General features: G+C 50.9%; 1 protein-coding gene across 3 annotated transcripts in view; it reads right to left on the bottom strand.

Annotated features, from left to right (window-relative positions):
* Positions 1 to 21,054, bottom strand: part of CRY2 (cryptochrome circadian regulator 2) — a 37,991-nt gene extending 16,937 nt beyond the window's left edge. For all 3 annotated transcript variants that reach the window (XM_055546951.1, XM_055546949.1, XM_055546950.1), the window contains exons 1-5: positions 20,803 to 21,054; positions 10,367 to 10,475; positions 7,930 to 8,072; positions 5,957 to 6,141; positions 4,924 to 5,012 (exon numbers count right to left, since the gene is read on the bottom strand). In XM_055546951.1, coding sequence (XP_055402926.1) covers positions 4,924 to 5,012; positions 5,957 to 6,141; positions 7,930 to 8,072; positions 10,367 to 10,475; positions 20,803 to 21,026 — 750 coding nt within the window. In that variant the 5' untranslated portion in view covers positions 21,027 to 21,054. The remainder of the gene's footprint in view (positions 1 to 4,923; positions 5,013 to 5,956; positions 6,142 to 7,929; positions 8,073 to 10,366; positions 10,476 to 20,802) is intronic.
* Positions 21,055 to 21,832: the final 778 nt, after the last annotated feature.

The following is a 21,832-nucleotide window of genomic DNA, read 5'->3' as shown; positions in this document are numbered from 1 at the left end:
AACTTCTGATGGAACCACCATCAACCGAACAATGGGGCCCAAGTTCTCATCCTGACTCTGTTTAATTTGTGCTATGACTGTAGTAAGTTATTTAGTCCCTCAGTGACTTTTCTATTAAATGAGAAGAAAGTTTCCTACCTGCTGGAGATTAAATAAAATGACAGATTTGAAAGTTTCTGAAAGCACTGAACAGGCTATGACTCTAAAGAAGAAAGGAACAGGGGCTTCCATGTTACAGAAGAGGGCAGCTCTCACTCAGCTCCCGCTGTCACAGGGGCCCTGAGGCTGCTGCTGCACAGATTCGCCCGGGCACTTCCGCCCAACGCTCCACAGCACTAATCCACAACTGCGGACCCCGAGTCACCAATTGCGGGGTCACTTGTCTTGTTTTTCTCATCGGTTGCTGCCGGCAGGGTACTTAACCTCCAGCACTCAGGGACACCGGTTCTCTCATTTGCTATTAGCAATCCCGTGAGGCAGCATTTGTCACCTCCTTTTGAGAATGAGGAAACAAGGCTGTGAAGGGTTACGTGACTGCCGGGGTTACAGAGATGGTAAGAGACAGGGCTGGAGGGACTGACTCCAGTCTTTTCCACTCCCTCTAACAACTATTTTCTTTCTCAATTCCTAATGCCCTCTTGTTCTTTGTGAGGACTATTTCACAAACTTATACCCTCTTGAGACCTCCAATTCCATACTCACCCACCCCTCTTCAGCAGATGACCTTCTTTCCTCATGATAAGGAAATGGAAGCCATCAGGTAGGAAACACCTCAACTTTTAGCCACCAAATCTACAGACTCGCCTGCACCCACCCCCCCGCGACCCTGCCCAAGGCTGAGGCCTCCGCCCGGCTCTGGAGCCCTCCTCCATTCCTTCTTACACACATTCTACCTCTCCCTCTCTTTTGCGTCCACTCTAACAACACTGGGGAAATGGTCTCGGCTCTTTGCAAACAAAACAAAATAAATACTTTCCAGTCACCCTGCATACTTCCCCCTGCATCCTCTTTGCTCCCTTCACAGCCAGCCTCACTCTATTTCCTTGAACCCAGCTCCACGTTCCCTTCACCACTCCCACCAGAGCCTCCATGACGTCCACGCCACTGAATCCTGTGCGCATTTTCTGTCCTTTTGTTTCTGGGCCTCCCAGCCACTCACCCTGTTGCCCGCGCTCCCGTCTCCATACCCACCATTCCGTGGGCTCCTGGTCGCCTCTCAGCTCTCACCTGGCTGGCTACTCATGTTTCACCAGCTCCACCATGCCTCCCAACCCTGAAGTGCTGGCGTCCCAGGGCTCCGTCCCGGGTCCTCTGCTCCACTGTGCTCCAGCTGAGTTCATCCGGTCCCGTGGATCCTCTAAGGCTACTTCCTTGCAGACAATCACCATGGCTCTAGCTTGCGCCCCGACTGCAACCTAGACTCCCAAATCACCCTATCCAACTCCCTGCCAGAGATCTCCACTGGACTGACTCTCAGGCCTCAAGGGTAGCAGGCTCTTCTTTAAACTGCCCTTCCACTGGCATGCCTTACCTCAGAAAGTGCGTTGTCATCCACCTCGTTGCCAGAGCCAAAACCATGGCCGTCACCTTTCCCTGCCCTCCCTCAGCAGGTCATGTCAGTCCCACTGTCCAGGTATTTCTCCACTCTGTCCTTTTCTTCCATCCCCTGTTGCCATTGACCTGGTTTAGGCTAAGACTATCTATACTGGACAACTGTGATAGCCTCCCACCTGCCTCTGCATCAGCTCTTGTCCCCTCTAATCCACTGTCCACACCGGGAGCAGAGTGGTTCTTTAAAATGCCTGTCCCTGAGGGCGACACCAGCAACAGGCTTCCTGGTGTTCTCAGGCTAGAGTCCCAAATCCTAAACAAGGCTCACAAGCACCCTGCAGTCTGCGGGGGGCCCATGTTTCTAGCTTCCTCCCTTGCCACTCTTCTTGAAGCATCATGCTCTTGCTAGCCTTTGCACATGCAGCTCCCTTTCCTTGGTTAATTTTGACTCTTCCTTGAAGCCTCAGCCATCCTCAGGTATTGGTTAAATACCTCTAACAGACACAAGGTATATTTGCCTGCTCACATCCTTGCCCACCATTCTTTGAAAATCCTTTTAAGTGAAACACAGATACAAAAGTACACCGATGGGTGGCTTAATGAATTATTCTAAGGCAAATGCCTCTGCAACCACCACCAGAGTTCAAGAATCAGTACCTTGCCGGCCACCCCAGAAGCCCACCTACGTGCTCCGCCAGTCAGGTCCCTTCCCTGCTCCATCAATGACCGCCTGCCCAACTTTGTTAATAATCAGGTCCCAGCATTTTAAAATGTTTTTATTTTTCTGTTTTTCCAAAGTACATTTGGATGGGAGGGCTTTACCTTCTCAGTTACTCCTTGCATTTTTAAGTGTTTTCTATTCTTTTTTTCATCAAATGTACATCCGCAGGCACATTTTGTTTAGTCTTGGTCATGTCAAAGAGTTCAACATGTTATTTACTTTATTCTATGCATTTCCTGCCGTTTCCTTCTTTTCCTTTTAGATTTCTTGTAAAAGAACTCAAGATCTGTGACTTGCACTAATTCCCACAATCTGGCTTTCCCTGCGTTCTTACGGGTGCAGTTCAACACATTCCTCTGGCCTGTGTGCTGCCTGCAAACTGGTGCTGGTACCAGAGACGGGCTCGGACTCAGGTTTCCTGTCTTTGCCAAGACTACAGGGGGAACACGCCTGACGGTCGCTATGCTTGGTGCTGGCAGTCATCAGTGAACCGCTCGGGGCTGCAAGGTTCCACTGTTCCTTTTTCATTTAATAACTGGGACACTTGTGGAGAGATGCTTGCCCTCAGCTACTACTGGGTAACCCACTGGTAAAGACCATATTCTTTGGCCCCCTCTTTCTGGTAACAGCGCTTAATGTTCTTGTGGTGACCCAATCCTTCCCTAATCTCAGGTCAACTGAGTAAAGTAGAGCTAAGCCCACCTTGGACTCTGGGAGTGGGCTCACTCCCAGATTCAAGTCTGACCAGGGAAGGGGGCACCCCTTTCCCTGGCCATAGTGACAGTCAGGGACAGTCACATGACCCACGCCAGACCAATGAAAACACTTCTTGAGAATTTTTCTGAAGCTTTTGGAAACTTTCTCAGTACTAAGCACATTGAAAATAAGCCTCTGGTGACCTGCCTTGCCACCACTCAAGGAAAGCCTGCCTGAGAATGAAATAATACACAGGAAGGCAGTACTGAGATGGAGAATGCATTCCAAGTAGCATTAGTTGGACACCTGGATCCAGCTGTGCCTGAAGGCTACCTCCTGGAACTCTTGGTTATATGAGTTAAGAAAAATTCCTTTTTCAAAAGCCATCTTGCAAACAAGAACTGATAACAGAGTCAGTCCTCTTGCGCGTCCACTTTCACAACCCTCTGAGCCACTCCTTTCCTCACCTAAATGTACTTTACTTCCCTGTTTCACGGCTGTCACCTCTATAGACTATGTTTTAGACTCTATGTCTGCCGTGTTGGGCAGGCTTTCTAGTAGCTAGACCGTCCCAACCTAAGAAAATGCTCACTTCAGATTTGGAGAAGTGAAGAAGTTAAAATAAACCTCCTGAAATGGTTTAAACTCCTGTCCATCAGGCACCTTGTGTTCTCCCAGATATGTAAAATACAGTATTCCCCAAGACCATCTTTGAGTCTAAAGGGCCCTGATATAGGCTCCCCTTTCTGCCCCCTTGGCCCAGCCTTTGTCTCCAGACTGACTACAAGGATGTCTGTATAAAGCTAATGTGGACAAAGAGGTCGGTTCCCTCACAGATCCTGGACACCAAAGTTCCTCCTTTTAATGGCTGGGGCTTGCTTTCGGCCCTGTCTGACGGTAAGATCCAAATGGGGACCTCAAGGCCGCTGGGCCTTGGGGAGACTAGGCCCATGACCCGCCTTCATTGCTAGCGAGGTACTTCCTGGGCTGGGGAGCACTCTTCCCAAGTGGGCTGTCTTAGCCTCCTTCTCGCATTGTTATCACCTGGCTGCTGGGCCAAATGCCCAATACCTGAGCAGGAATAGAACATGCCGTGATTCTAGGGACCCAGTCTATAAACCAGCTGCAGGGGGGCAGGAAATAGGAGGCGACTGTTCTTGAGAACAGTCTCTGCTTCTCTAGTCCCAGGGGGTGTAGGTGGTGGGGGACATTGTGAGGGCCTCCTCTGGGGCCTCAGCCTCTTTCTTCCCTCTGAGCAATTCCCGCTTCACTGAGGGGTGGGCCATTCGTTCTGCTCTGAGCAAATGGAAATCAGTGCCTTGGAGACTCAGCCAAAGCGAGCAGGGGTGGGGAACATGGAAACACAAAATAATCTTCTACACTTTACTACCAGATATCCTCTTAGTAAGAGAGTATCTGACCTCTTACCCACTGACCTCTTAGTAAGGGGACACACCGATGAAAAAAAAGCAATCTAGCCGAAGTTTTAGACCAAGTAGAACAAGATCTCACCCCGCTACTTAGTAACTGTGTGACCTGAGGCAAGTCTTGATTTCCTCATTGGTAAAATGGAGAGCTTAATACCTACCTTGCAGGGCAGATGGAAAAATGAAAGGAAATAGGCAATGGCAACCCACTCCAGTGTTCTTGCCTGGAGAATCCCAGGGACGGGGAAGCCTGGTGGGCTGCCGTCTCTGGGGTAGCAGAGAGTCGGACACGACTGAAGTGACTTAGCAGCACAAGCAGGTGCTAGACCTAGAAATGCTCAGCCCGGTGACCAGCCCATGGTATAAGCATTCACTAATGGTAGCTGCTCTTATTGCTGTTATTGACATGAAGACTTTTTCAACCAGCTTGAGTGAAGAGGCACTCAGGGACATGAACCTGGCTCCACCCCCCTGGCTGCATGGGGGTGTTAGCATCTGAAGCCCTGTGTCTCGGAATCGGGGCCATACCTTCCGTTCCAGGTGCTTATCCAGGCGGGCCAGCGCTTCCGTCTCTCCTCCCCGCCAGACCGCTGGGCCGAGCCCTTCAGTGGGGAATCCTAGGGGGGCAGCAGGGCCACAGGACTGCAGGTCAGGTCAGTCTGGTGATGGTGCAGCAAGTCCTCACACGCAACTCTGTTCTCTGAGCTCTGTGTGAGCTGGACTATGGTGTTCTTGGTGCTAACAGGACTAAAGCGAAGTGAAGTCGCTCAGTCGTGTCCGACTCTTGGCGACCCCATGGACTGTAGCCTACCTCCTCCCATGGGATTTTCCAGGCAAGAGTACTGGAGTGGGTTGCCACTTCCTTCTCCAGAGGACCTTCCCAACCTAGGGATCGAACCTGGGTCTCCCGCATTGTAGGCAGACACTTTACCATCTGAGCTACCAGGGAAGTCACTGAGATAATCCTTAATGTTTCCTCAGTGATGTTTTTTAAGTCATGCAGGTTTTCTTCCCACTGTGACCTCTTCTCTCCTTTCCCTTGCCTCCCTCATCTCAGCCACGTCTCATTATAGGCAGGTGAGAACAATTCTATATGACTGGCCCTGGCAGGTTAGCTGGCTACAGCTGTGGTTTTTAGGTAAAAAGGGCTAACTTTGTTCAGATCGAAAAAAAATGTGTGCTAGGGGAGGAAGGGGAGAGAGGCTGATAGAGCCCCTTTCATCAGACGCAATACCAGTTATGTTGGTATTGAGAAGCCCACTGATGGCAACGCCAGTCTATGTCTATGTCATCTGAGAGGTAAAAGTACAAAATTAGTCATGAACTAGAAACAGAAGCTGAACATGTGAATATGAACAGGAAAAAAGAGCAGAAGGATTGCTGTAAAGTTATCAGTGGTGGGTAACTGTGACAGTTATTTCCATTTTCATCTCTCTCTATTTTCTAAAGTGTCCACAATAACAAGCTTCACTTTGACGAAAAAGAAAAAAAAAAATAGTAAGCTGTTGTTTTTAACAAAAAAGGAGGTGACAGTATGAGGGGCTGGGGCAGGAGTACGCACCCAGCTCCTCCAGGGAGGGCACGCCGTAGGTCTCGTCGTGGCTCTCCTGGATCTCGGCCCGGCAGCCCTCCATCTGCTGGCTGGTCACGGAGCCCACGGGCTTCCTGGGCAGCTCCATGCGGCTGATGATGGCCTGAAAGCGCTTGTAGGTAAGGGGTGGCTTCTGCCCGTTCAGCTCAATGATCCTGGGAATCCCAAAGACGCCTGCCGTCACTCACGAGGCCCTTCGTCTCAGGTCTCTGCCCACCCAGAAAACAGCCCAGACTGCGCAGGCTTGGAGGGTGGCCTTCCTCATCCGCTCTGGGTCCCACCTCTAGGGGGAAAGGAGGGGATAAGGGAGGCTACGTCTCCATGTTACCGAGAGGGAAATAAAGCCCAGATTGCTGGAGCAGGTGCCTTAGGTAATGGAGCAAGTCAGGGCCAAATCTGGGGCTCAATTCCAGGTTCCCCGGTGCCAGTGTGGAGCCGCCTAAAGACAGAGACTGACCATATCTCTCTTATCACAGAAAAGTCCCCACTGGCCTTCACGGTCCTTGGCCTGCCTGTCCAAGCCACAGGGTGCCCTGTGGACTGTCTCTACCCCACCGTAAGCCTCCAGGAAGTTCTTTGATAAGAGCTGCAAACGTGTTCCTTGGTTGGAAATTCATTCTCTCCTTGGGCCCAAGTTACTAGAACAGAGAGGTGGGGAACAGCCTGTCCCTCCCTAAATCGGAGGTTCGGGGTTCATAGTCACAACTCAACCTTAAAGGTTTTTTTGCCGTTTACATAAACACAGCTGCACTCAGGTAAGAAGAAAAGCTAGAGGAGAGTTTAGAGGCAAATTGAGGCTGTTTATGTAAGGATGAATTCGGATGGGCTGGAGCCAGACTCCCGGGGCCCCTGTTGGCCAAGCAGCAGCTGACGACAAGCAGGGACTTGCCGGGCTAGTTCATCTCAGTTCCTCTCTCCTCCCCTCCATTAGTGGAGGCAGAAGGTTGGCTGCTGCCCCGGCAGTGCCTCCGCCGCCTCCTCCGGCACGTGGCAGGAGGAGGTGCTCCACACCCAGTGCCTCCTGTGAGCCCAGCTCACATGCAGAGCTGTGTGACCTGGCCTCCCAGCAGCCACCACCAGTCTGGGGAAGGCGGGCGGGAAGCCGCGGTGGCAGCAGCAGCCCAAGAGGGACAGCCCTGGCAGGGAAGGAAAGGGAGGAGGGGGTTTCCTCCTGGCCTCTCTGAAAGCACAGGGCCCCCACAGCGATCTCTCAAGCTTCCGGGGCAACACCTAAATGTGAGGCCTGGAAACCCAAGAGCCAGGGGAGCCCAGGGAACGCAGCTGGGGAACAGAAGCTGTGCCTGTGAGAGCAGATATCTACTGGGAGGGGCCACAGACAGGGCCCCACTGAGGTCAGAGGGCAGTTTCTGAGCAGCAGGATGGAAGCAGGAGCATGTGGGGTAGGTGAGCCTGGAGCGTGTTAGGAGCAGATCTATGAAGATCCTGCTTGCATCTCTTGGGCCTAATGAGCCTCTCTGCACCCAAATTTGGAAAAGGCAATGGCACCCCACTCCAGTACTTTTGCCTAGAAAATCCCATGGACGGAGGAGCCTGGTAGGCTGCAGTCCATGGGGTTGCTAGAGTCGGACACAACTGAGAGACTTCACTTTCACTTTTCACTTTCATGCACTGGAGAAGGAAATGGCAACCCACTCCGGTGTTCTTGCCTGGAGAATCCCAGGGACAGGGAAGCCTGGTGGGCTGCTATCTATGGGATCGCACACAGTCGGACACAACTGAAGCAACTGAGCAGCAGCAGCAGCACCCAAATTGGGTAAGCTCTACGGGTCTCTACTCTGACCTGTTCTCCCCTGGCTCCGAGAAAACGCCATGCCCCATGTGCCAGGGGGCCCTACTGCTGAACCTCCCTGAGTTCCGCTCAGCAGGGGCCCAAACCACCACCTCCCACAATGGGCAAGCTGAGCCCGGGACCCATCTCTTACTTGTCCAGGTCATAGAGAGTATGCGAGTTCTCGGTGACCACCTCCACACCAGCCTCCTTGGCCATCTTCATGATGGCTGCGTCCCGTTCTTTCCCAAAGGGTTCAGAGTCATACTCAAAGGTCAGGCGGGTCACCCCCCATTCCTGTGGGGGGAGAGAATCTGTAATGCTCACCACTGCTGGGGAGAAGGAAGCTGGGCAGGCACTCAGCTCCCTGCCGAGAGGAAACCGAGCACGTGGGGAGACGTGTTACAACACACTGGGGACGACGACTTGAACCAGAAAGCCAACCATCTGAGGGCCCCAAGGTTTGAGGAGGCAGGCCCCCGAGGGATCAGGAGAGAGGTGGGCAGCTCTGGGCGCCGCCGGTGTCCTTGTGGGAGAAGAATACAGCAGGAGGCTATAAATACACACTCCCAGGGGAGCCCCCGTCCCAGAAAGAGGCACAGGATCGCCACCTCCCGTCTGCTCAGCAGCCTTTCCCAGAGCTCCTCGGGGCCCTGCAAACTTCTGGCCTAGTTTTCCTGGCAGACTTGTGCTACATAAAGTGTCCTCACGGTTTCCACGGCAACACTTCTGAGGCCAGTAGCAAACAGAGCTAGTAGGCTCCACCTCTCAGACAGCTGGGAAAGGAGATGCAGCCCTTGGCCCAGAGGTCAGAGAAATCAGAGCAGAGGGGCCACATATTTTAAAAGAAGGGAATACTCTTCCAGGTCTTTAGTCATGTCTGGTAGAAATTTCTGTATTTCCTAGCAAACCTGGGAGAAAGCGGCCCAGTGAAAGGTTGTACCCCTTCTGGAACCCACAGAAAGCCCGAGAGCATGCAGCTAGCAGGAGGAAACCACATTCCAACCCAGGTCTCTGGTCATGGTCCCTTAAAACTCTGAACCCTTGGGGCAAATGTCCTGGCCACGCACACGCCGGTGCAGTCTTGACTCAGCCCTGCTGGCTGTGGGTCCCGCGCAGAGCTGCTTATCTCTCGCCCAAGGTTAAGGTTAGCACTCAACATTTATTGGGCGCTTACTATGAGCCAAGTACTCTGCTTAGCAGTTTATGATAGGTTAAAGGTTAAAGCCTCACAGCCCTATGAATAATAATAGAAGTGTTACTATTAGATGACACCTTCTCCAAGAAGCCTCCTCGACCCTCTTCAGAAAGACTCTCCGGCACCTGCCATTTCCCACCACAGCAGTTACCATGTGGCAGGGAAGCTGCCCACCACTCCCCAGTTTCCTCCACTGGAGTGTGTGTACTCGGAGCAGCAATCGTGTTGCCTCATTCTTCATCATCCTAGGACCTGGTATGGGCCCGCGCACATAGCAGAAGCTTAATAATATACAGAGAATGGGCGCTCTGTATCTCTGGGCTATTAGTGGGCTGGCCTCGGAGGTGCTGGGAGGTGGGGCAATGCAGCAGGAGAAGAGAGGCCCGTGTGTTTAATGGTATGGTGGTCACAACACAACTCTGGGCTCACAGCCTGGGTTCAGGTCCCAGACTGCTGCTCTGAGCTTCACAGGCATGGGCAAACTATTGCTTCCTTGTCTGCAGAACAGGGACAGGGGCACCTACCTCTGAGGGCAGCGGCAAGGGGTACAGGGATTAATGTTCATAGAGCATGTACTGAGAACAGCGCTTGACTCAGTTAGCCCTCAGTGAGTGCTGGCTCTTACCCGCACTGTGTGATTCGTGCATGTGTGTCTGTGTGTGGGGGTGTGGGGAGGGGAAGTGAATGCTGAAGTATTTACTCAGCTGCCTGCCTTGACATTTAAATCTTTCCTCTTGTCTTTTCCCTCCAGGAAGAACAGGAAAGGAAGCGGGGTGCAGAGAGGCACAGAAACAGTCGTGTGCTGATGTCCTAGAGCCCTCTGTTCATGAGCATTTCCACCTCCATTTGGGTTTTAAAAAATGTGTATTATAAAGGGTTTGTGGGGGAAGCTGGGCTGGCTACCTATGTGGTAGCCAGAGGCCTATGTGGTACTGAAATGAAGATTTTGTCAATCATTTTACAGAGGAAATAGGGACACTCCCTTAAAGAGGCTGATTTTTCTTTTTTTTTTTTTCCAATAAGAGGAGCAAAGCAAGAGGGGAAATGCCCCTAGATAAACAGGAAACCTCACCCTCAAACTCCTGGCGCAAGAAGAGCCCTAACAAATCTTGCTGGCTTGAATCAAGAAAATATTTAAGGAAGCCAGGAATATCTGGGGTGAAATAAGTTGCCACATCCCATGTCTGAACTGAGCTGGGAACTTTCCAACAAGACACCAGATTCCCTGATGTTTTCCTTAACACAGTTTCCATTCTGTGGGCAGCTGACCAGCTTCATTCGCTCCCAGCTTCCCTAGCAGCAGTGGTCAGCCCGGCCCTGACTGTTTCCACTTCCTCGGTCAGTCTGTGGGGAACAGACGCTCACTGTCTTGTCCCAGACTCTGAGCACTCACCTTGAACAGCCTCGGGAACACGTCAGCCGGCTGGCCCCGGACCACAAAGAGGCGGGAGTTCAGTTTCCTTAAGCTTCTGTCCAAATCTTCCAGAGACTGAAGTAGGAACCTGCAGAAGCCACGGAGTCCTTGTTGGTGGTAACATAACAAAGAGTCACTCCTCCCTAACAAAGCAGGGAGAACCTTGTTTATGCCAAACCAGTAGCACAGTTCCCCGGGGTTCCTGTCCAGGCGTGATGTGGTAGGGGCTCAGGGCCACCTCTGTTGAATCCTGCCTTTGCCATTACTAGCTGCTTGACTTTAGGTGATTACTTAACCTCTTTAGCTTCTTCCCCCTAATCTGTGATACAGAGTTGGTGTTAGTACCTATCGCATAGAATTGTTAAGGAAAGAAAGCCAAATAATGCAAGAGGAACATTCAATACAGACCCTGGAACAGAGAAACCTGGGGGAGTGTGAGCTGCTCCCACTCCTGCTGTTCCTAGGCGATCAGAGGCAAGTCATTCACTCCCTTTTGGACCTTGGGTGTAACTATCTGTCCATCACTAGGGGGCTGTGAGAACCACAGTGAGAAGAGATGGGGGAGCCATCTGAGAAACAAGGGCAGTCCTGTGGTACGCCGGCAGAGGTCCCATCAGCAGAGGAACAAGGCTGCAGTGGCCCTGGAAGGTCTCATCCACCCTGGTCTGACAGACTTCCTGTCCTTCCGCACTCACGCTCTGGTCTGCATGGCTGTCTCCTGACACAGCCTCATGGCCCCACAGCCTGGGCTGGGTCCCCAGCGTTTCATTTGGCAGGTAGCCCCTTCCCCAGGCCTCTCCAGGGCCCTGGCCATCAAGTTCTTGTCCCAAGAGGGAGAAGGTATGTGTCTGGAGGATTCCCTCCCAGGCATTCATGGGTGTGGGACTCCAGAAACACAAGACACCTGGCCTGAGGGCTGGATCAACGTGGGACAGGGACAGGAAACGAACATTGACTGAGAGCTTTCAGGGCCTCTTTACTTTACAGGACCACAAAAATTTATTACCTGCACAGCTATGCAAAGGAGAAAAGGAAAGATATACTCATTTGAACGCAGAGTTTCAAATAATAGCAAGGAGGGATAAGAAAGCCTTCCTCAGTGATCAATGGAAAGAAATAGAGGAAAACAATAGAATGGGAAAAGACTAGAGATCTCGTCAAGAAAATGAGAGATACCACAGGAACATTTCATGCAAAGATGGGCTCAATAAAGGACAGAAAAGGTATACACCTAATAGAAGCAGAAGATATTAAGAAGAGGTGGCAAGAATACACAGAAAAACTGTACAAAAAAGATCTTCACAACCCAGATAATCACGATGGTGTGATCACTCGCCTAGAGCCAGGCATCCTGGAATGCGAAGTCAAGTGGGCCTCAGGAAGCATCACTACGAATAAAGCTACTGAAGGTGATGGAATGCCAGTTGAGCTATTTCAAATCCTGAAAAATGATGCTATGAAAGTATTGCACTCAACATGCCAGCAAATTTGGAAAACTCAGCAGTGGCCACAGGACTGGAAAAGGTCAGTTTTCATTCCAATCCCAAAGAAAGGCAATGCCAAAGAATGGTCAAACTACCGAACAACTGTACTCATCTTACACGCTAGCAGAGTAAAGCTCAAAATTCTCCAAGCCAGGCTTCAACAGTACGTGAACTGTGAACTTCCAGATGTTCAAGTTGGTTTTAGAAAAGGCGGAGGAACCAGAGATCAAATTTCCAACATCTGTTGGATTATCAAAAAAGCAAGAGAGTTCCAGAAAAACATCTATTTCTGCTTTATTGACTATGCCAAAGCCTTTGACTATATGGATCACAATAAACTGTGGAAAATTCTGAAAGAGATGGGAATACCAGACCACCTGACCTGCCTCTTGAGAAATCTGTATGCAGGTCAAGAAGCAACAGTTAGAACTGGACATGGAACAACAGACTGGTTCCAAATGGGGAAAGCAGTACATCAAGGCTGTATATTGTCACCCTGCTTATTTAACTTATATGCAGAGTACATCATGAGAAACGCTGGGTTAAATGAAGCACAAGCTGGATTCAAGAGAACTATCAATAACTTCAGATATGCAAATGACACCACCCATAGCAGAAAGCAAAGAAGAACTAAAGAGCCTCTTGATGAAAGTGAAAGAGGAGAGTGAAAAGGTTGGCTTAAAGCTCAACATTCAGAAAACGAAGATCATGGCATCCGGTCCCATCACTTCATGGCAAATAGATGGGGAACAGTGGAAACAGTGTCAGACTTTATTTTGGGGGGCTCCAAAATCACTGCAGATGGTGACTGCAGCCGTGAAATTAAAAGACACTTACTCCTTGGAAGAAAAGTTATGACCAACCTAGACAGCATATTAAAAAACAGAGACATTACTTTGCCAACAAAGGTCCGTCTACTCGAGGCTATGGTTTTTCCAGTGGTCATATATGGATGTGAGAGTTGGACTATAAAGAAAGCTGAGTGCCAAAGAATTGATGCTTTTGGTGGTGTTGGAGAAGGCTCTTGAGAGTCTGTTGGACTGCAAGGAGATCCAACCAGACCATCCTAAAGGAAATCAGTCCTGAATATTCACGGAAAGGACTGATATTGAAGTTGAAATTCCAATAGTTTGGCCACCTGATGCAAAGAACTGACTCATTGGAAAAGACCCTGATGATGGAAAGATTGAAGGCGGGAGGAGAAAGGGATGACAGAGGATGAGATGGTTGGATGGATGGCATCACCAACTCAATGGACATGAGTTTGAGTAAACTCTGGGAGTTGGTGACGGACAGGCAAGCCTGGCGTGCTGCAGTCCATGGGGTCGCAAAGTGTCGGACATGACTGAGCGACTGCACTGAACAGCTAGGCATGATCACCTTTCTGAGAAATTCATCAATACTTTTTTTGGTGGTGGGGGAGGGGTGCACACCATGGGGCATATATGGGATCTTACTTCTCCGACCAGGATCAAACCTGTGCCTCCTGCATTGGAAGCGTGGAGTCTTACTGCTGGGCCACCAGGTAAGTCCCATCAATACATTTTATGACATCTATTTTATCTTTAAATTAACAGTTTAAACAGATTAACTATTCATGTGGTTCAAAATTCAAGTTACAAAAGGGTACACAGTAAAAAAGTCTCCTTCTCCTGCATCCCCTGGGAATTTCATCCTCCTCTCTAGAGACAACTTATGTTATAAGTGCTATTATATGCCTGGGATGCTTTCTAAGTGTTTTCTTTTGAATTCTCTCAGCACATTTTGAAGAAAAATACTACCCTTGTTTTATAGATGAGGAAAATGAGCTACAGAGAGGACAATAAATTTGCTGAAGATCACAGTTATTGGGGACAGGTTCCTATCCCACACTGTTGGTCAGATTCAAACCATGTTTTCTTCCTTAAGCCTTCTAGGGGCACATCAGACACTGCTCCAGGGGCTGAGATTCTTGCAAGCTTTCATGTGTTACGACGAACACACACCCGACTCCAGGTGATGCACTGACCTTCTGCTCTTCCGCAGGAAAGAGGCCCTGGCAGGTGAGCTTGGTTCACAGCCACCTCCTGCTGTCTACCCTGGGGTCTCCCACCCAGCCCCGTCGTCAACAATGGGAGTCACTAGAGTTTACTGTGAGCACAATGAAACCCAGGGGATCCTCCGCAGCACAGCACGGTCCCTGGACTGTGGGAGGCTTACAGAAGCATCAACTGTTCTCAGGCCCCCCTGCCACCTCTGACGTCTACGATATGACACTCCCAGGTGATGAATGCCACAGATCCACATTCCGGCACGAGCTGAGTCCTGGGCTCAGCCCGAAGCATAGTGCTAGCTTACGAGCAGGCAGGGACTCCTCGAGGGGTTGCAATGGGAGACTGACAGGCTGAATGCTGTTCTCCACAAAGCCAGAGCTCCGCCTCTGCGAATTTCTATTTTTGAGCACTGACACCCTTAGAAAAGCAAAGCTGAGACAGAGTGACGCACTGCACTTGCGTTGGCCTCCTCTCAGGCCTCACCGTCCTCTTAGGAGGAAAACACGAGAGATTGCTTCCATGCCACCTGCACCCTGCCAGGCAGGATGCCTAGGGATAACTGGCGACTTTTAGACTTCACAATCTCTAGACAGAGGGTCCTCCATCTGCGGCTCCCAGACGTGTGCCTGCCTTGCACTTGGGGGCCCGCATCCTTCACAGTCCACTAGGCTGCACAGGATGCCGAAGCTACAAACAGGACTGGCATGCACATGAAGCGAGGTTCCAGCTGCCTTCTGTAGACTTTATTTCTAGACCTCGTGTATTTATTTGGCTGCAAGGGGTCTTAGGTGCCGCACGATCTTCACTGCACCGTCTTTTGTTTCAGCGCATGGACCCTCTAGTTGTGGTGTGTGGGCTCCAGAGAGAGCAAGCTCAGTGTTGTAGCCCCGGACTTAGTTGCCCCATGGCATGTGGGGTCTTAGCCCCCCAACCAGGGACTGACCCACCGTGTGTCCGCTGCACCGCGAGGTGGATTCTTAACCACCGCACCACCTGCGAAGACCCTAGACCTCACTGATGAAAAGGAGAGATTCCCTGCAGCAGCTCTGAAGTACAGATGACCCAGTGAGAACCCTTTTCTTTTTTGACAAGAGAAGTCTACAGCCAGGGCAGGCAGCAGAAGGCAGGACTCCGAACTTAGCAACCAAATGATAGCGACAGTAACAGCAGCAAGTGACATTTCAGGAGCATTTACAGTGGACCAGGCACTATTCTCCCTGGAGGGGGACATGGCTACCCCTCCAGTGTTCTTGCTGGAGAACTCTGTGGACAGAGGAAACTGGTGGGGTGCAGTCCATGGAGTTGCAAAGAGTCAGACAGGACGGAGCATGCATGCACAGGTACTATTCTACTTGCTTTACATACCTCATTTAATTCTCATTTTACAGTTGAGGAAAACTGAGGCACAGAGAGACTAAGTAATTTGCGTAACATCAATCACCTAACGAATAGCCAGAATTCAAACCCGGACAGTGTGGCTTGGTGTCTGCATTTGTAACCACCAGGCTCCACTGCCTCTCAACCAGTACTCACCCCTTGAGCACCGAGGCCAACACTTTGCTACTAAATCCTTGTTCCTCGAGGGGGATCAAAACAGCTGGGAGTCACCCAGCAGCTTGCCAAAATTCAGGACCTCAGGCTCCCTCCTAGACAGACCTCCAGAAACGGAATCTGCATGTGTAGCAAGCTCCCCTGGTGATTCCTTTGCACACTGTCCCAGAAAACAGAACTTGACTTCTAGCTTCTATTGACAAGTTGCCTGCCTTGGCTTCTAGTATTGTTTTCACTAAAGTTCCTCTCTTTGAGATCCTGGTTTTGGCTCTCTAGAAATGCTGTTACTCCCAACTCCCCAACCCCCAGTCAAGCCCTGGGGGGCTTCTCCAGAAAGGGAGGTCTCACGATGACCTCCAGGAGCCCCAGCCTCCAAGCAGACAGAGAAACTGCAGCTGCTGCCAGGGCACCACTCGAGAGGCCTGCCAAGAAGGAATGTGGAGCAGTGCTGCTGCTGGGCAAAAGCCCCCTGGTGCTGGCGGGCACATTCTTTCACCAGAGAGAACCTTGGGCCTTTGTGCTCCCCTCAAGCCCTCCTCTCCATGTGGCCAGTTTCTCTTTACTCCAATGAGGGACGACTCCAGAGAAAACTGGCCTGGGCACTGGAGGTGGCAGTGTTTGGGCAGCAGGTCACCCTTGGCAGCTCCCAGCTGAGCTCACATGGCCGAAATTCAGAGCACACAGTCCTGTGTGAGCAGCTCAAGCTTACCCTTTGGATCAGACAACATGTGCAGCCCAGCCACATTATGTAAGTGCTCTGCAGTCAGAAGCACAAGTGGAGGAAACCAACTTGGGATTTCCAAAAATACTAAAAGGACAGTAATTCAGGGACTCCGTGGAACTAGCCTTTTAAAACAAGACAGGAAAATCTTTAGGCAAGGACTTCTCCAGAGACAGCAGATTCTGTGTTGAGAAGTATTTTTGTTTGTTATTAATAGGAGGAAGGAAAATGATAGTGAACTCTTTTTTATGGGTCCAGATTGCCCTTGACCAAGTTTCTCTGCTTCAAGCCAAGGTTATTTAACTGTAATGATGATATTGTTGGCTGGCCCAAACTAGCTGCATATGGCATTAATAGAAATTAACTTCTCCTAAGGGCTTCCCAGGTGATGCAGTGGTAAAGAAGCCATCTGCCAATGCAGGAGACACAAGAGATGAGGGTTCAATCCCTGGGTCTGGAAGGTCTCCTGCAGTAGGAAATGGCAACCCACTCTAGTATTCTTGCCTGGAAAATCCCATGGACAGAGGAGCCTGGTGGGCTGCAGTCCATGGGGTCGGGAAGAGTAGGACACGACTGCGTGACTTCGCTTTCACTTTTCACTTTCATACATTGGAGAAGGAAATGGCAACCCACTCCAGTGTTCTTGCCTGGAGAATCCCAGGGACGGGGGAGCCTGGTGGGCTGCTGTCTGTGGGGCTGCACAGAGTCGGACACGACTGAAGCGACTTAACAGCAGCAGCAGCAAGGGCTTCCCAGGTGATACAGTGGTAAAGAAGCCGCCTGCAATGCAGGAGACACAAGAGACCAGGGTTCAATCCCTGGGTCTGGAAGGTCCCCTGGAGTAGGAAATGGCAACCCACTCTAGTAGTCTTGCCTGGAAAATTCCATGGACAGAAGAGCCTGGCAGTTTACAGTTCATGGGGCTACAAAGAGTTGGATATGACTGAGTGAGCACGTGCGCACACACACACACACACACACACACACACAATTTCTCCTGGAGAGTGGGATGAACTGAGAGAGTAGCACTGATATATAGACACCACCATGGGTAAAATAGCTGGGGAGAAGCTGCTGTATATAATCCAGGGAGACCAGCCTGGCGCTCTGTGATGACCTAGAGGGGCGGGATGGGAGTGGGGTCCAAGAGAGGCTCAAGAGGGAAGGGATATATATATACAGATAGATGACTCACGCTGTTGTACAGCAGAAGCTAACACAACATTGTAAAGCCATTATACTCCAATTTAAAAAAAAAATCATTAAGAGTGCTTAGGCCAAATGGAAAAGGATAAGCCAAACCCACAGTCCATAGCAGGGATGGATCTCTACGTATCACTTGATAAAAATATATTTATTCTTTCCTAACTTCAAAGAGAAAGATGAAGATCAAAGTTTTCATGCCTTTGGGGCAGATGGAAACATTTTCTCAGCAGTAGAACAATAAAAATGACTCTGCTGGGTACAGAGAAACTCAAATTTCCCTGCCAGCATATCACAGTTCTCAATCTCCTTCTTGCTGACCAGGCTCCAGGGAAGAATCACCCAACATGGACAGCGCATGCGTGTTCAGCAGTGGGAAGAGAGACACATTTGTTCTTACCAGGCATCCTGGGTCACCTCTTTTATTAACTGAGAAATTTCAGCTGATATTTTATTTCTACCAACTCCTTCTGTCCCCAAAGTTCCTGACGATAGGTGCAGCATAGAGCCAAGGAGAAAATGACAGAAATAAAGGGTGAGGTGAATGAACTGTTGCCCAACACCTATCTCAGCTGCAATAGGGACAGAAAGGTAATAAAAAAAAAACAATGCAGGGGCCTATTTGGAGTACCCATTTTAAAATCCAGAAGCAGTTCACACATCCCCCTTTTTCTTTTTTTGATTCTCACTGCAGTACATCCTTCCAGATGCAGTAAATCTGGGGCACGTAGGGCTGGGCAAAGTGGAACAGGGCTTTGCTAACTAGTACTTGACAAAAATGCTACCATGAGCCATAAACTTTCCACCGCCACCAAGGCAAGGAGTGCGCTAGCCCTTCTCCTACGCTAATAAATCTACATATTCTTGGCTGCCTTTGTCCATTTTGACTCTTAGAAAGTGTCCTTCATGGTTATTTTAATCTGATTTATCTGCTGAAGAACGCAGTGTGGGAGTCAGTGTAGGAAGTACAGGAGGATAACAGAGACACAGATTGTGGCCTCCTGGCCTCTGGCAGAAGGCCTGGAGCGCACTCTTCCGAGGGAGGCTTCTCAGAAGCAGCAAATGAAGTATTTGCAGAGCTAAAATGTTCTGCCATGGCACAGTTCTCCCAGGTCACGTCCAGATCCAGAAACAGCCACCAGAAGACTACACATATTGTAGTTATGCAGAGGTGCATCCGGCTCTATCACTCCCCCAACCCCCAACAAAATGCACAAAACCGCCTGCAGTTCTGCCTTCACTCTGAACCTGGGAGCAAGGAGTATGGTGGGGGTGGGATGAATGTGTCTGTGTCCAAACCCAAGAGCAATGATCATATTCCATCTATTTTGGGTGACTTCACCTCTCGTCTGATGCCAAAACAAATCGCACTTCTTGCCAATGAGCTGCAACACGTGTCCCAAGTTGTCAGGCTGGGGTTCTCTAGTCCAGTGCTTCTCTGGCTTTGCTGCACATGTCAGCTTTAAAGACCCTAGTGCCCAGGCCATAACCCAGAACAATGAAATAGAATTGGGAGAGAAGGGGACCCAGGCATCTTTCAAAGGTCCTTAAATGACTCCTGTGTGCCGCAAGGTTAAGAACCACTGCTCTAGTATGTCCCCCAGTTTTATTTATTTCATGGCATCAATTCTACTAAACGAAGGCTGGTTACTTGTCTTGTGCCACGAAAACGTAGGCTCCGGGCGCTCTGGATACCACATCTGCATGTTCACTGCTGTGTCCCTAGCAGCAGTGCCTGGCAGATATTAGGCATTCATTAAATAATTGCTCAATTAACATCTGCATTCTTGCCTGGCCTCTGACTTCAGGATTTGACCCGAGCATCTGAGTTTAATCAGCAACAGAGTTTTTGTCATTGATCTGTGACCTCCACAACCACAAAAGAACAGGCAGTCCTATGCAATGTCCTCCAAAACCTAATAAAAGAAGAAACTCCTTCGTGACAATACAACCAGCAAGCAGTCTGGATTCTATTTACTCTCCCTGGCACGCTGCCACTGGGAGAGGGGCAGAGTCTGAAACTCAGTCCATGCTAGGGATGGCAGGTCATTTGAGGGTGTTTGTCAACACCAACCTCCTATCTATAGAAACTGGAGCAGAGGCAGAGCAATACAGCAGCTGAAAACTGTGTGGGCAGGCTCTCCACAGGACTGTTTTTTGTGATTCTCTCAATATTATATTAAGTGGGGCAGGAGGGGCATTGAATAGACCCACTGCTGGGGGCACTCACTCTCCTAGCAGGGCACACACCTTGGAAAGGAAAGAATGGTGGAGAGCTGGCGTATCCTGGGAATAACTCTGCCCCTTGTGCAACAAGGCCACGAGCAAATATCCTCCAGAACAATGCAAACAAACCAGAGGACTACTGCAGGGCGTGTTGCACAGAGATGGAAACGCAGTGTCTCGGAACCCCTGGTTTCAAACACTGCTTAAAGAGAAAACACATCCACTGCCTATCTGCTCATCTTTTCCCATGATCCTGTCCACTCCATCTCCTGGGAGTCATCAAAGAGGGGCCCTTGATACCACAGCTTTCCTGCTCCCTCATCTCAGCACATCAGTTGATAAAAGTCTAACCCACAATCGCTCAACCGCGCTTTAAAATCAATCTCGGGAGAAGAGGAAGGAAGGGACATTTTTGGTTCCTTTTTTTTTCCCTTGCAAGTCCATAGATGCTGAGGGAATTCTCCAAAGTGGGTTAAGCTCTGTTCTCTGCTCTCTAGCTCGGGACAAAGTGTCTCTAACTGAACATGCCCTTGAGCCTGGCACTTTGCCTTATCTGATGGTAAGCCAGAGTCTGTAGACATCTCCCAGAGACAGGATGATCTTGGTGGAGGGAAGGCAGGATGGATTTAAAAAACCCAGAGGCTTAAAGATGACCTTCAGGAGCTGGGCAATGTGCTCTTTACTTGAAGAACGCAGGCATCTGCTGTCCTGTCAATTCAGGAACCCGTCCCTGCCCTCACACCGCAATAGTCCAGTCCTCACCCCACTCCCACCCCGCCCCAGTCCACGCCTAGACAGGAGTCCCTGTTCTGCCACTCAGTGGCTGCAAGTCCTTGGGCAGGTCAGCTTGTGTCTCTAGGACTCAAGAGTCTCACCTGTACAACGGGGATCATGATCTGTCCCACAGGAACGTCGTGAGGACCAACCAAAGAGGGCAGCACACAGTGCGGACCCGGTGTCAGAGGCTAGCCCTTCTGAGGCTAACCACCCCCCCACCCCAGGCCGTTACTACCGGGACTCACTGCTTCCCCGGTGCCGGCTTCACCCCTCCGGGGACTCGGCCCCGTCGCCCTGCTGCGGGGTCTTTCGGCAGAGGCGACTGGGGCCAGAGCCTTCGCTTCCGAGGGTGGGTGCCAGAGGCCAGGCTGCGTGCCCCGGGCCCACGAACCGCGCCCCCGCCCCGGGGGCCCCCCTCACCTCCATCGGTTGATCCCGACTGAGGAGGAGGCCGCGAACCACGGGTCGAGGATGTAAACGCAACGCACGCAGTGCGCCCCGCGCACGGCCGCCAGCAGAGCCGGGTTGTCATGGAGCCGCAGCCCCTTGCGGAACCAGTGCACTGACGAGGCGCCGTCCCCACGAGCCGCGGGCGCCTGGGTCGCCGCCGCCGCCGCTGAGGTAGTCCCCGCCGCCGCCGCCATCACCGCCCTGACTACTGGGGCTGCCACCGCCCCGCCCCCGTAGGCGCCGCGGGCCTGGCCCCCGGCCCGCCCAGTGACCTATGACGCCACGGCTCCTCCCTGGGGCCCCGCCCCACGACCCTGGAGCGCCTCTGTTATTGGCTGAGCGCCTCTCGCCGGGCGATTGGCTCTGAGGCGCCCCGGTCTGTTCCCGCCCCATCACGTTCCCGCCATGTGTGGGCTCTCTGGAAAGGAGCCGGAGGGCGGGATGGGGTGACGCACGCACAGTGGCGCTTCCCAAGGAGGTCTGGGCGTGGACGGTGGAGGGATAGTGGATCCCAGACGTCTTGCTTGAAGCTGTGCGCGCTGGCGAGGCTGCTGTGACTCCAAAAAGTGACTAACAGGACGAACAAATGGCTGCCTTACGTCATCATCGTCATCGATAGCATCGTCACCTACCTCACTCTGTACATCGTTACATTTTACTACAGCCACTATTTATTGAGTGCATCTTTTAAGCCAAGCAGCATGATAATACCCTTACATTGACGCGTGGAGAGGTGCCCTGCTGTGCAGCAGTAGGTGGGTTGGGAGTAGGGACTGGAAATGTGGAGGATGTGATTTGAGATAGTAATTATGCCATCAGATGAAATTTTTCTTTTCTGTGTTTAGTAGACTCAGTGGTACCTCTGTATGCAAAGCACTGAACTGAAGTCTGTGTGAGATTGACACTCCCCAATCCAACCCAGGGGAGCCAAGTGGAGCCCTCTTCTTCTGGGGGTTATCAAATGAAGAATCTGTCTCAATTTGGCCCGAGGTGTGCCTGT

The sequence above is a fragment of the Bubalus kerabau genome, chromosome 15 (genome assembly GCF_029407905.1).
Source record: "Bubalus kerabau isolate K-KA32 ecotype Philippines breed swamp buffalo chromosome 15, PCC_UOA_SB_1v2, whole genome shotgun sequence".
In the NCBI taxonomy this organism is placed as follows: domain Eukaryota; kingdom Metazoa; phylum Chordata; class Mammalia; order Artiodactyla; family Bovidae; genus Bubalus; species Bubalus kerabau.
This window is presented reverse-complemented; position numbering and strand designations above follow the sequence as displayed.